The 14,504-nt window shown below is 35.5% G+C and overlaps 1 protein-coding gene across 1 annotated transcript in view; it reads left to right on the top strand.

Annotated features, from left to right (window-relative positions):
* Positions 1 to 9,039, top strand: part of LOC115512949 (disintegrin and metalloproteinase domain-containing protein 5-like) — a 130,587-nt gene extending 121,548 nt beyond the window's left edge. Inside the window, exon 21 of the mRNA XM_030314464.1 lies at positions 8,970 to 9,039. Coding sequence (XP_030170324.1) covers positions 8,970 to 9,039 — 70 coding nt within the window. The remainder of the gene's footprint in view (positions 1 to 8,969) is intronic.
* Positions 9,040 to 14,504: the final 5,465 nt, after the last annotated feature.

Here is a 14,504-nt window from a genome sequence, read left to right as displayed (position 1 = left end):
ATGTCTGAATTGAGGGAATTCCTAATTTTAAAAGAAACTCTATTAAGTATGGACAGTCACCTTCCTAATCCTATTGTCAAGACTGACTGTTTTAGGTTCTACAAAAATTAGGCATATCATTGCTTTCTAGGTAAGACTATACTTTAATCCTTTTAATCACAATGAAATGCGTATTACAGGATGGAGAACAATCAAATGTGGTTTATTTCATGATAGTCTCTATCAAAAAGAGAAAAAGAAGAAATAATTGCACTCAAAGACTGGATGGAAACAAATAATTAAGGAAAGAACAGAAATAAATGAAAAGGAAAATAAACAGAAAAATAACAAAAATGAGCAGAGAGGCAGATTCTTAAAAATAGTAATGCATATAATTAACTGAAACTACACTGTGTATAAACCTTCTTTCAAGTAACATCTTCTTCATTAAAATATACATGTAATGTAAGTTTATGTGTAGAAGGATATGAGAATGACCATATGCTTAACTCATTGGAATGTGTATAATACGTCCTTTACCTAACATTTCCTTTCATTGAGACAAGTGTTTGTAAATGTATCTGTTGAAGCATATGAAAATAGAAAAAAATTAGTCAGTGGCTCAAAATAAAAAGAGAAAGGTTATAAAATACCAATGTCAGGTAATAAAATTGCATGTTTTTAAAATCTTTTGGACATTAGAAAAAAAGATAATAGTGATAACTTAAAATCAATAAATTTAAATTTTCAGATGAAATATATGTGCTTTCCAAAAACATATCTTTCCCAAAGTAGAATAGAGAAAAAAATGCAAATATGAATAAGTCTTTCCCATTAAATATCTGGAAACTGTCACTTAAAACTTTCTCACAAAGTTGATACTTGGGCATATTGTTTTCATGGCATGCATCAGGAACAAAAGAGCCAAGATAAATTAAGCCAGCACTTCCTTAATCACATTATCTTATATTGCATTGGCCAAACAAGTCACAATACCAAACCCAGTGAGGGGATGTGTGTGATATACTCCACCCACTCTAATAGGAGATACTAAAAGGCCACATGGCAAAGAGCATGGATGAATAGACATATACCAGAAAAAGAATGAAGACATGGGAAAGTAATTCAAACCATTATATCTTTCAAATATTTAAAAAAGAAGTAATACCTGTCTTACACTAGTCATCTGGAGAATATAAAAAGAAGTGTATCCCAAGTTTCTCCATGTGGCCAGACTAACTTTAATACCAAAACTTGACAAAAGCTCTACTAGAAAGGAAAATTATAAATCAATTTCTGATTAAAGATGCAGCAATTTTAAATAAAACATTTCCAAGTAAATCTAGTTAGCATTGTAAAAGATAAATAGCCATGGAGGGGAAGGGTGAACTAATAATGATAAGTTCATTTAAAATTAGAAAGCCAATATAATATAATTTACCATATTGATAGAAGAGAACAATTATGTGATCATTTCTATAGGTGAAGAAAAAAATAGCCTTTCACTATAAAAATGCCCACTTAACCAGTGATAGAAGGAGGCTATTGCAATTTGGTAAAGGAAATTTGAAACAAGAAAATATACAGCAAACATTCCAGTTAATGCTGAAATTGTGAATGTTTACCCCTGAGATCAGGAACATATTTCACAATTGTATTCTTTTTCAACATTGTATGGGTGATCCTAGCCAGGAAAATAAGGTAAGAAAAAAAAGTAGAAAGATTGGAAATAAAGAATGAATAATGTCATTGTTTGTAGATAATATGACTGTGTACATAGAAAAGTCTAAGACATAACAAACAAATTAGAATTAATAAATGAATTTAAGGTGCCTGGATACAAGGCCAATATATAATCAGTTTTTTTTAATGTTTATTTATTTATTTATTTATTTGAGAGAGAGAGAGAGAGAGCCCACAAGTAGGGGAGGGCAGAGAGAGAAACACAGAATGTGAAGCAAGCTCCAGACTCTGAGCTGTCAGAAAGGGCCCAATGCAGGGCTTGACCTCACAAAGCCTGAGATCATGACCTGAACTGAAGTGGGCCGCTAAGCCGACGGAGCCACCCAGGCACCCCAAGATTTTATTTTTAAGTAATTTCTATACCCAATTTGTAGGGGGGGGACAAAGGATCTGAAGTGAGCTCCATGCTGACAGGCTGACAGCTGCAAGCCCGATGTGGGGCTCGAACCAACGAACAGTGAGATCATGACCTGAGTCAAAGTCGTATGTTCAACTTGACTGAGCCATCCAGGCACCCCAATATAAAATCAATTTTAACTTTATACATACACAAGCAACAAACAATGAGAAAATTAAAATTGAAAAATGCAACTATATATACTTTGTGTATGTGTGTGTGTGAGAAGGAGAGAGACAGACAGAGACAGAGACAGAGAGACATACATGGGAATGTATTCAGTGAGAATATGAAAGAAATTTGTACTTGAAATACAAAATATTGCTGAGAATTTTAAGAAGACCTAAATCAATTGAGGAACATGGTGTGTTCAATATTTTAAGATATAATTTTTTCCCAAATTGATCTATAGATTTAATGCAATCCTAAAATAAAAATCTTGACATTATTTTTGATGGAAAATTATAAAATGATTGTAAAATTTTTGTGAAAATAGAAATATAATAACATAATGTTGAAGATGAAAGAAAAAGAAAACTTTCACTGCTTAATATCAACACTTTCTATTCAGTGATCCATTAATTCTTGTTATGTGTGTGAGGTAGTGATAAAAGTTTATTTTTCCCATATAGATATATAATTGATCCACCATTGTTCAAAAGAACATTCTTCTCTCCACCACATAGCAGTGGCGCCTTAAGAGTGGAATCTCTATTTTTTTTTTGTTGGTTCCAAAAACAGACCCACAATATACACATGTCTTATTTACTCTTCTTTTTAATTTTTTAAAAACATTTATTCCTTTTTTTTAGAGACAGAGAGAGACAGTGTGAGCAGGGGAAGGACAGAGAAAGAGGGAGACAGAGAATCCAAAGCAGGTGCCAGGCTCTGAGCTGTCAGCACAGAGCCCAATGTAGGGCTTGAACTCACAAACTGTGAGATCATGACCCGAGCCAAAGTCAGATGCTTAACCCACTTGAGCCATCCAGGCACCCATGTCTTATTTACTCTTAAGTATAGTTGGATATATTTATATTAGAAAAATATATGTTAAGTCAAAACCTGTTACAAGAAACACAGGTCATACATTATTTACACTATATGATGATAAAAAGGATTAATTCACCAGAAATATATATATATATGTATATATATATATATATGTATATATATATGTATGTATATACATATATACATATATGTACGTATACATATAATATATGTATATATATGTGTATATATATATATGCACCCAACATCAGAGCATCTAAATATATAAAGCAAACGTTGATAGATATGAACAGAGAAAGCCATAGACAGCTATACAGTAAAAGTAGGAGACTGCAGTATCTCACTTTCAATAATAGAACATCCACACAGCAAATCAACTTAAAAAGAACACCCTTGAGCAACCCTATAGACCAATGGGACCTAATAGACATATATGGAACAGTCTACCCAACAGTAGCAGAATATAAATTCTTAAGTGTACATGAAATATTCTTTAGTATAGATGAAGTATTAGTCGACAAAAGAAATCCTAACAAATTAAGAAAATCTATGTCATACCAGGTATCTTTTCTGACCACAATGGAATGAAACTAGAGATCAGTAGCAGAAGAAAAACCGGAATATTTACAAAAATGTAGAAATTAAACAGTACATTCTTGAACAACCAATGAAGAAGAAATAAGAAGGAAATGAGAAAACTGTCTTTTGGAGTATTTTTTAAGAAAATATCTTGAGACAAATGAAAATGAAGACACAGCATACCAAAACACAGCTTAGGGAAGCCTGGGTGGCTCAGTTGACTGGTTAAGTGTCAGACTTCAGCTCAGGTCATGATCTCACAGTTCATGGGTTCTAGCTCCACATCCAGCTCTGTGCTGACAGCTCAGAGCCTGGAGCCTGCTTCTGAGTCTGTGTCTCCGTCTCTCTGCCCCTCCCCCACTCAGGCGCGCGCGCGCGCGCGCGCACACACTCTCTCTCTCTCAAAACTAAATAAACATTAAAAACGATTTTAAAAAGTAGTGCTTAGAGGGAAGTTTATATCAATAAAGGCCTACAGTTTTTAAAAAGTAGAAAGATCTCAAATAACCTAATTTTACACATCGAGAAATGAGAACAAAAAGAACAAACTAAAGCCCAAAGTTAGCAGAAGGAAGGAAATAATGAGATTAGAGCAGATAATAACAAAATAAAGAATAGAAAAGCAGTTGGGGTGCCTGGGTGACTCAGTCAGTTAAGTGTCCGACTTTGGCTCAGGTCATGATCTTGCAGTTTGTGAGTTTGAGCTCTGGGCTCTGTGCTCAACAGCTCCGAGCCTGGAGCCTGCTTCAGATTCTGTGTCTCCCTGTCTCTCTGTTCCTCCTGCATTCTCTCTGTCTCTCTCTGTCTCTCTCTCTCTCTCTCTTTTAAGAATAAACAAATATTTAAAAAAATTTTTTTAAAGAATAGAAAAGCAATTGAAAAAATCAACAAAAGCACTGTTTTTTAAATGAAAATTAATTAAACTTTAGCTAGACTAACACAAAAAGAGAGAAGACTAATATGAATAAAATCAGAAATGAGAGAGCAGACATTACAACTGGTGCTACAAAAATAAAAAGAATCATAAAAAATTATTATGAACAATTACATACCAACAAACTGGAAAACCTGAAAGTAGTGAATAAATTTCTAAAAACACACAGCTTACCTAGGTTAAATTATGAAGAAATAGAAAGTGAACAGATCAATAACTAGTAAGAAGTTTGAACCAGTAATCAAAAACCTCCCAGCAAATAAAGTCCAGGATAGACTGGCTTTACTGGTGAATTCTACCAAACATTTAAGGAATAATTAATGCCAATCTTCCTCAAACTCTTCCAAGATATTGAAGAAGAGGGAACACTTTCAATCTCATTTTATGAGGCCAGCATTACCCTGACACCAAAACCATACAAGGACACCACAAGAAAAGAAAACCATAGGCTAATATCTGTGACCGGTATAGATGCAAAAATCCTCAGCAAAATACTAGCAAAGTTCAACAGCACATTAAAGGATCATCCCCATAACAAAGTGATATCACGGGGTTGTAAGGATGGTCCGACATACAAAAATTAATCAATGTGATATCTCACATTAACAAAATGAAGAATAAAAAATGGCAGGGTCATTTCAATGCATACAGAAAAGGCATTTGACAAAATTGAAAACATTTTTATGATACAAACTTTTAACAAATTAGGTGGAAGGAGATTACTTCAATATAATAAAGGCCATATATGAAAAGCTCACAGCTAATATCATACTCAACAGTGAAAAACTTACCACCACATCTTACTAAATCTAGTAGTGGAAGCTCTAGCCAGGACAGTTAAGCAACAAAAAGAAAATAAAGGCATCTAAATCAGAAAAGGAAGAAGTAAAATTGTTCCTGTTTGCAGGTGACATGATTTTATATTTTGAAAACCCTAAAAATGCAATAGGATCTGCTGAAAAATAAAATACTTAGGAATAAACTTAAGTAGGATGGTGAAAGACTTGGGTATTGATAACGGCGAGACATTGATGACAGAAGTAACAAACAAATGAGAAGACATTATAGGTTTTTGATTGAAAGAATTCATACTGTTAAAATGTCCATACTACCCAAAGTTATCTGCAAATTTGATAACATTTCTATGGTATTTTTGACAGAAATACAAAAAACAATTCTAAAACTCATGTGGAACCACAAAGTACCCTGAAGAGCCAAAACATGCTGAGAAAGAAGAACAAAGCTGGAAGCCTCACACTTCCTGATCTCAAAACATACAGATGACCCTTGAACAACATGAGTTTGAACTGTGTGGATCCACTCATACACAATTTTTTAATACAGTATAGTGCTGTAAATGTATTTTCTCTTTATGATATTCTTAATTATCTTTAGCTTACTTATTAATACAGTATATAATATATATATATATAAATTGAAGAAGAGGGAACACTTTTATGAGGCCAGCATTGGCTGTTTTAATTGACTGTTTTTATTGACTGTTTATATTTTAATTGACTGTTTATATTATCAGTAAGGCTTCCAGTCAACAGTAGCCTATTAGTAGTTAACTTTCAGGGAAGTCAAAAGTTATACACAGATTTTCAACTGCATGGGGGGTTGGTGCTCCTAATCCCTGTATTGTTCAAGGGTCAACTGCATTGCAAAACTACTATAATCCAACAGTATGGTGCGCATATAAATACAGATACAGACCAATGGAACAGAATAGAGGGCTCAGACATCAACTCATGCATATATATATATGTATATATAGTCAACTAATCTTTGAAAAAAGTGCTGAGAATACACAATGGGGAAGAGAGTCTCTTTGAGAAATGGTGCTGGGAAAACCTGTAGGATATCCACATATAAAAGAATGAAATTTGACCCTTTCTTTACACCATACACAAAAACAATTCAAAATGGATTAAACACTCAAACGTAAGACCTGAAACTGTAAAACTCCTAGAAGAAAACTTAGGGGAAAATCATCATGACATTAGCCTTGGCAGTGATTTATGGGGTTGCTTATTTTCAAAAAACATTTTTCGTATTTTTAATGTACTATCAAATTTTATTAAAATATATAGGATACTTTGGTAAGTGTACAAGTTAAAGAGAAGTTTCTCATAATCACAGTACTCAAGAAAAATTTCCTTTAACAATATAGATGCATATCTTCTTAAATGTTTTTCCAAGCAAAACATACATATACTTTTTTTTTTACTTAGAGACTATTATGGACAACTTTTAATATCTGAAGATATAGGTCTACGTCATCATTTTGTGACATATAGTATTCAATTTAAAAATGAAAAATAACTCATTTTAAAAATCTATCATTATGAATATTTAGACTACTTCCAGTTTTTCATTGTTGCAAACACCCTGTAATAAACATTATTATATAAATATACCTTTTAGAGCAATTGTCCAATTATAGTCTCAGAATAAATCCCTATAAGAGAAATTCATCAAAACATAAATATAATATATACACTATCATTGTCTTTGATACCTATTGCCAGATTACCTAGTTGTAGTGATAACCACCAATCCATTATATCAGGTTGTAACTTTTATAAGTTAGTTACTATTAAGTAGTCAGTTGCATATGTGAATGGTATACTTTCTGAACCATAGAATATCTTAAATTTTAGTTTATTTTTCTATCTTATTGAATTTTCTGTTACTTTCCACTGTGTCATTTAGTAATGAGCTATTTCTATAACAAGTGCAGCACAAATAGAAAATACACAATACAGGGGTGCCTGGATAGTTCAGTCAGTTAAGTGGCAGACTCTCGGTTTTGACTCAGGTCATGATCTCATGGTTTGTGAGTTTGAGCCTCGGGTAGGGCTTGTGCTGATAGCATGGAGCCTGGTTGGGATTCTGTCTCTCCCTCTCACTCTCTCTCTCTGTCTCAAAATAAATAAATAAACTTAAAAAAAAGAGAAAATACACAACATACTTATCTGAGATTACAGGAATTTTTGAGACTTTCTTTATATGAGAGATGCTTAGTGTGTTTTTACCCTCTCCCATCTCTCATTGCACTGATTTTTGTTATGTAAATTGGAATTTTAGACCTAGCCTACCATTAATAAATTCCCGTTTTTAAAACATGCCTTATTTTGGTTCCAAAATTTTTGTCATTTTCAATTTTGTACTGAAGTTTTCAACAAACATTTTGACTTTATTTTTTGCTTAACTGGTTTCATTTTTCATTATAAAGGGTGATATTTAGATTTTAATTACATTAAGATCCTTTTCCATCCAGAGGCATTGGTATTCCCAAATCTTACCTTGACTGTCCTTTCTTTCTTTTTTTAAAGTTTATTTTTTTTCTCTTGAGAGAGAGAGAGAGAAAGGGAGAGAGAGAGAGACAGAGAGACAGAAAGAGAGAGAGGGAGACACAGAATCCAAAGCAGGCTCCAGACTCTGAGCTTTCTGCATGGAGTCAGATGCTGGGCTCGAACTCATGAGCTATGAGATCATGACCTGAGCAGAAGTTGGATGCCCAACAAACTGAGCCATCCAGGTGCCCCTTGACAGTCCTTTCTTAATTCATTCAATAAATTGTATCTGTATGTGAGTATGTGAATCATTCTGGTTCTTATGACAATTGTAACAAGCAATAAACATTCATTTCAAAAATACAGGTATGCAAAAGAATGAAACAGTGACCATTAATTTTAGCACCCAGGATGATTATTGTTAAAATATTTTAATATATAGTTGCACACATGTGTGTGTGCATATATATTGGTGTTTTTATATTTCACCAAATGTGATTGTACTTAGAATTATTGCAATTTTTTTTATTCTAAATTAAAATTCATATATTTAGAATGGAAATTTCAAAGTACTTTGTTTTATTGACCTAAATAGTTTCTGAACATAGGCAAATGAACAAATTACAGAATTTTAGGAAGCTGCTTCTATTACAAAACTAAGTATTTGCAGTTGAGGTAACAAATAATTGATTTTCTGGAATTAATTTTTATTTCCTTGATCCTTTCCCTTCAGTTAATTATAACCTTCAAGTTATTTGTGTTAGGGCTTGAAAAAAAGAGAAAAAAGCACCACTGGCATTTTGTTTGTGTTATATTCTATTTTGTTTTATCTTGCAGCAACAGTCTGTAACAACATTGGCCTGGAGAAAGGACCAAAGAAATCCTCAGAAACTGAACTAAACCAAGAAGGGAAAAATAATTTCACCCTCAACTCTGTTGGCACTACTGATGGTTTAAAGTATGAAATAATAAATCATCAGCGCTTGAATCACCAAAATTATGTCTGATGTTTTCTCTGTATTTTCAGTCTCAGCTTCCACCCTATGTACTCCAACATGAATCCATCAGAGGCTCTGAATCAGGTGAAAGCAGCCTAAGACCCTCATCTCATGAAGCCAAGAGGGCCTGCCAGTTCACTCTCAAGAGTGAAGTATACAGTGTCGCGTTTTTCCCTTATGCTCCTTAGGTTGACCCGAGTCTTCTTTCCTCAGTCCAACCTCTCTTCTTCTCTTCAGAGTTCCTGGCTTTCAGCTAGCCTGTGACTTGCCCCAGTGGCACTTATGAAGATAGGATCGAAATTCAATCCAATGCTTCTCTCTTTGAAAGCTATATACATGCTTGAGCCTGTTGAGACTCCTATTTACCAAGAGCAGATTTACTGTAGAGCTAAGGAAGCAAAAGCATCAGGGCCATTTACTTACATAGGGCTCTTTTCAAAGTCAGGACCCAATTTTATATTCTCTTTTTCAGAGATAGTTCATCAAATTTGATAGAGTTTGGGCCCTACAGAATCTGAATTTTCCTCTTTGCCCCAACCTTGGCAGTGGTGTGCTGGAGCCATTTCGTACCAGCTTACAAGAATTCATTACTAAAATTTGAGAAATTTTGCTCTCATATAAAAAGACAACAAATTTTCGGGGCGCCTGAGTGGCTCTGTTGGGTTAAGCGTCCGACTTTGGCTCAGGTCATGATCTCATGGTTCGTGACTTCAAACCCCGCGTCGGGTTTTGGGCTGATAGCTCAGAGCCTGGAGTCCGCTTTGGATTCTGTGTCTCCCTCTGTATGCGCCTCTACTGCTTGCACTCTGTCTCTCGCATTGTCTCAAAAATAAATAAATATTAAAAAAAATTTAAAAAAAGACAACACATTTTGGTGAAGATGTGGAGAAATTGGAACTGTTGCCCACTGTTGGTGGGAATGCAAAATGGTGCAGCTGTTATAGGAAAAAGTATGGTAGTTTTGGTATGGTAGAAAAGTATGGTAGAAAACTACCATATGATCCGGCAAAGATGGAGAAAAATCATTTTGCTTTTAGATTAGAAAAGGGAGATGGATATTGAAAATAGGAGGGTGCCACTGAAATAAAATGTTTTGCTTCCTGGAAGACCACTTCTCTATTACTCATAATTTCATACAAATTGTGTAAAAGGCCAGTGAAAAGTTGGAAATTGGGTGGTTGTGTAAAACTTTGAGGATTTAGAAAGCTTATGAAAGAAATTGAAGAAGACACAAAAAAAATGGAAAAAGATTCCATGCTCCTGGATAGGAAGAACAAATATTGTTAAAATATCGATACTACCCAAAGCAATCTACATGTTCAATGCAATACCGATCAAAGTAACACCAGTATTCTTCACAGAACTAGAACAAATAATCCTGAAATTTGTATGGAACCAGAAAAGACCCCAAATAGCCAAAGCAATCTTGAAAAAGAAAACCAAAGCAGGAGGCATCACAATCCCAGACTTCAAGTTATACTACAAAGCTGTAATCATCAAGACAGTATGGTACTGGCACAAGAACAGACACTCAGATCAATGGAACAGAATAGACAACCCAGAAATGGGCCCACAAACGTATGGCTAACTAATCTTTGACAAAGCAGGAAAGAATATCCAATGGAATAAAGACAGTCTCTTCAGCAAGTGGTGCTGGAAAAACTGGACAGTGACATGAAGAAGAATGAACCTGGACCACTTTCTTACACCATACACAAAAATAAACTCAAAATGGATGAAATACCTCAATGTAAGACAGGAAGCCATCAAAATCCTCAAGGAAAAAGCAGGCAAAAACCTCTTTGATCTTGCCCGCAGCAACTACTTACTCCACACGTCTCTGGAGGCAAGGGAAACAAAAGCAAAAATGAACTACTGGGACCTCATCAAAATAAAAAGCTTCTGAACAGCGAAGGAAACAATCAGCAAAACTAAAAGGCAACCGACAGAATGGGAGAAGATATTTGCAAATGACCTATCAGATAAAGGGTTAATATCCAAAATCTGTAAAGAACTTATCCAACTCAACACCGAAAAAACAAATAATCCAGTGAAGAAATGGGCAAAAGACATGAATAGACACTTCTCCAAGGAAGACATCCAGATGGCCAACCGGCACATGAAAAAATGCTCAACATCACTCATCATCAGGGAAATACAAATCAAAACCACAATGAGATACCACCTCACACCTGTCAGAATGGCTCACATTAATAACTCAGGCAACAACAGATGTTGGCAAGGTTGCGGAGAAAAAAGATCTCTTTTGCATTGTTTGTGGGAATGCAAGCTGGTGCAGCCACTCTGGATAACAGTATGGAGGTTCCTCAAAAAGCTAAAAATAGAACTACCCTACACCCAGCAATTGCACTACTAGGTATTTATCCAAGGGATACAGGTGTGCTGTTTCGAAGGGACACATGCACCCCCATGTTTATAGCAGCACTATCAACAATAGCCAAAGTATGGAAAGAGCCCAAATGTCCACTGATGGATGAATGGATAAAGAAGAAGTGGTATATATATATACAATGGAGTATTACTTGGCAATCAAAAAGAATGAAATCTTGCCATTTGCAACTACATGGATGGAACTGGAGGGTATTATGCTAAGTGAAATTAGTCAGAGAAAGACAAAACTCACATGACTTCATTCATATGAGGACTTTAAGAGACTAAAACAGATTAACATAAGGGAAGGGAAACAAAAATAATATAAAAACAGGGAGGGGGACAAAATAGGAGAGACTCATAAATATGGAGAACAAATTAAAGGTTACGTGAGGGATTGTGGGAGGAGGGATGGGCTAAATAGGTAAGGGGCACTAAGGAATCTACTCCTGAAATCATTGTTGCACTATATGCTAACTAATTTGGATGTAAATTTTAAAAAAATAAAAAATAAAGTTAAATTATAAAAAAAACTTTGAGGATTTTTATTCCTATTTAGGAAACACAGGGCTTAGTCGTTCTGTATCAGTCAAAATATGTGCTGTTACTCAGATATACTTTCGTATGAAGTCATTTAATAGTAAATGTAAATTCTCAAATCAAAATGTAAAACCATTTCCTCATTGCTTATTGCACACAGGCTTTGATCCCTGACATTTTTCTGGACTCACTCTGGAAAATTTCCCTTATCTCTACAGTGTTAAATTCTATGGATTCATCTCAGTCCTCTTTTTCTGTTTTTGTTTATTTGTTAGTTTGTTTATAATTGATTATTCATCATTTAAAATTTGTTCCTTCTTTCATTTCTGAGACATTTCATCTCTTCTGACTCCTAGTTGCACATCTACCTCTGAGAATTCTTTCTCAATGTACTTTGTTACCATCCATTTATTTTTCCTTAAATATTGATGTTATTCACCCTTGACTTCCATCTCTTTTCATTGTACACCAGCAGTTCATAACTAACTGTGTGCATCATGCTACCTGGGGAGATTTTGCAAAATCCTTATTCTGAAAGCACCACCTCTCGAAATTTGTATTCAGTAGGGTATATCTCTGATAATGCTGGTTATTCTCCTGATATAAAATACTCTTCGTTGCTGTTAACTCAAATATATATATATATATATATATATAGAGAGAGAGAGAGAGAGAGAGAGAGAGAGAGAATCTGAAGTGTGTATATACACACACACACACATACATACATACACACACATGTATAGGTCAGTGTTTTATCTGAGTTCATATGCCAACCTAAATTCCTGGTAGCCTCATGATGAACTAGACACAGATTACCAAATTAATTCTTGTTGGTGATTGTACCTCTCCCTAAGTGTGTTATGCAAGGTCATTTTTTGAATTCCTGGGTAAAAGAAGAGCCCCACTTAGATAGGTAGAGCTCACGACATGCAGAGTACTCACATATGGATCCCCTAGGAAAATATACAGAGCCTGCCTGCTTCTCCAGAATTATAATTAGAAACCAGGACACATTCCAAAGGAGAATGATTTCATCTATGAAACTTGAGATGATCCATACTAACATGCTCCCCTTTGACTCATAGCTTCAGCTGAACACTATTTAGATGGATTCTGATGGATGGTTTATGTCACCTTGTACAGGTATGGCCCATTTTCTGGGCAGTGGAGTCTGTCCTTTATTTGATGACTAGACCTCCAGGCTTCTTCAGTCTTGCAGCTCTGTGTTCTCAGCACAGGACTCCATAGTTGCCAACAAAACTGAAGAAAAGTGTGGAAAACTCACTCCTGTCTGCTATCACTAACTGTCAGTGATACAAAAAATTTATTCTTATGGTGGATTGGCTCAATTTAGTCACATAGTCCTAACTTCAAAGGAGGCCAGAAAACATCAGAACTCATGGAATATTTGGTGACCATTATTGTCCCTACCACATATGAAATGGAAAAAAAATTAAGGCTGTGTGATATCTGTGATAACTGTGGCCTGCCACAGTTCCCATGATAGAAGACCTTCTAAAGAACCTTTTGACAGGGCTGCAGTCATAGATTTGACTAGATCAGCTCCTGTCACTCATAAGTCCCTATAGACTCAGTTTGCTAGTTTCTGGGTTGGATGTTAAACAAATTTCTGAGGTACACTGACACTGGAAAAGTGCCATTGCTGTACTGACAAAGACTTTAGCCATTTCTAAAAGTTGGACACCCTGGATGCACATAAGTATGTGCATAAACTGAGTGCCATGTGTGACAGGCACAGGAATGTTCCTTACAGTCTTCTTGCAATAAGGAGCATGAGTGGTGAAGGGTCTGAGCTGCCACACTCTGAAATACACAAGTACCTTTTTGTCGAGGTCACACTGCCCATGATCTGCTCTCAACCAGTGGTGGAATGTTGATCAACATACTAAAGCAGGCATTCCTAGGAGACTTAGGACTCCTCTGACAGCTGACTCTGGCTTGAAGACTCCCCAACAGTCCTGCTGAAACTTCCTTATGTTGAATGAGCCCTCCTTAAACTATGTGAATCCTAGATTGCTGCCTTCCAGTTTTCCCTCCCTCTCTCCTCTCCTTGGGGTCAGACTTGCTTCAGTCTGCCACCTTTCTCAGCCTTTTCATCTTTCTGCCCATTTTCCACATAGTGGTTTTCCTCCTAATAAAATCTGTGCACATTTAGTCCTGTCTTGGCATCTGCTTCTCAGAATATCCAGATTAAAACAATAACGAAAGTATTATGAGTAAATTGGTAGTAAGATGTGGATTTGGTTTGGTTCATCGAATCTGGGAACAAATCAGGACAGGATCCTGGTTGGAAAAAAGGGCACAGATAGTCCCTAACACAAGGTGGCAGTACGATTCTAAAAATTTCATGGCAACTGGGAAAAGTAGCCCAGTAGAGGAGAAATGTAGTGGTAGAGATGCAATAAACCAGGTTTTTAAAGTCAGTGGAGTTAGTGGATTACTGCTAAATTTTGTTAGTGCCCTACAGAAGGATGATAAGAGAACTAAGGCTGTTGACAAGAAGTTACTGGCTATGCCTGTGAGCCATAGAGTATCAATGGTACTTACAAAGAGGCCTTTATCAGCCATTGTTGCCTATCAGACATAGGTGGATGGAAGGCAGAAGATCT

The sequence above is a fragment of the Lynx canadensis genome, chromosome B1, assembly GCF_007474595.2.
Source record: "Lynx canadensis isolate LIC74 chromosome B1, mLynCan4.pri.v2, whole genome shotgun sequence".
Taxonomy (NCBI): Eukaryota; Metazoa; Chordata; class Mammalia; order Carnivora; family Felidae; genus Lynx; species Lynx canadensis.
Note: the sequence above shows the minus strand (reverse complement) of the source record. Positions and strands in the feature narration are given on the sequence as shown.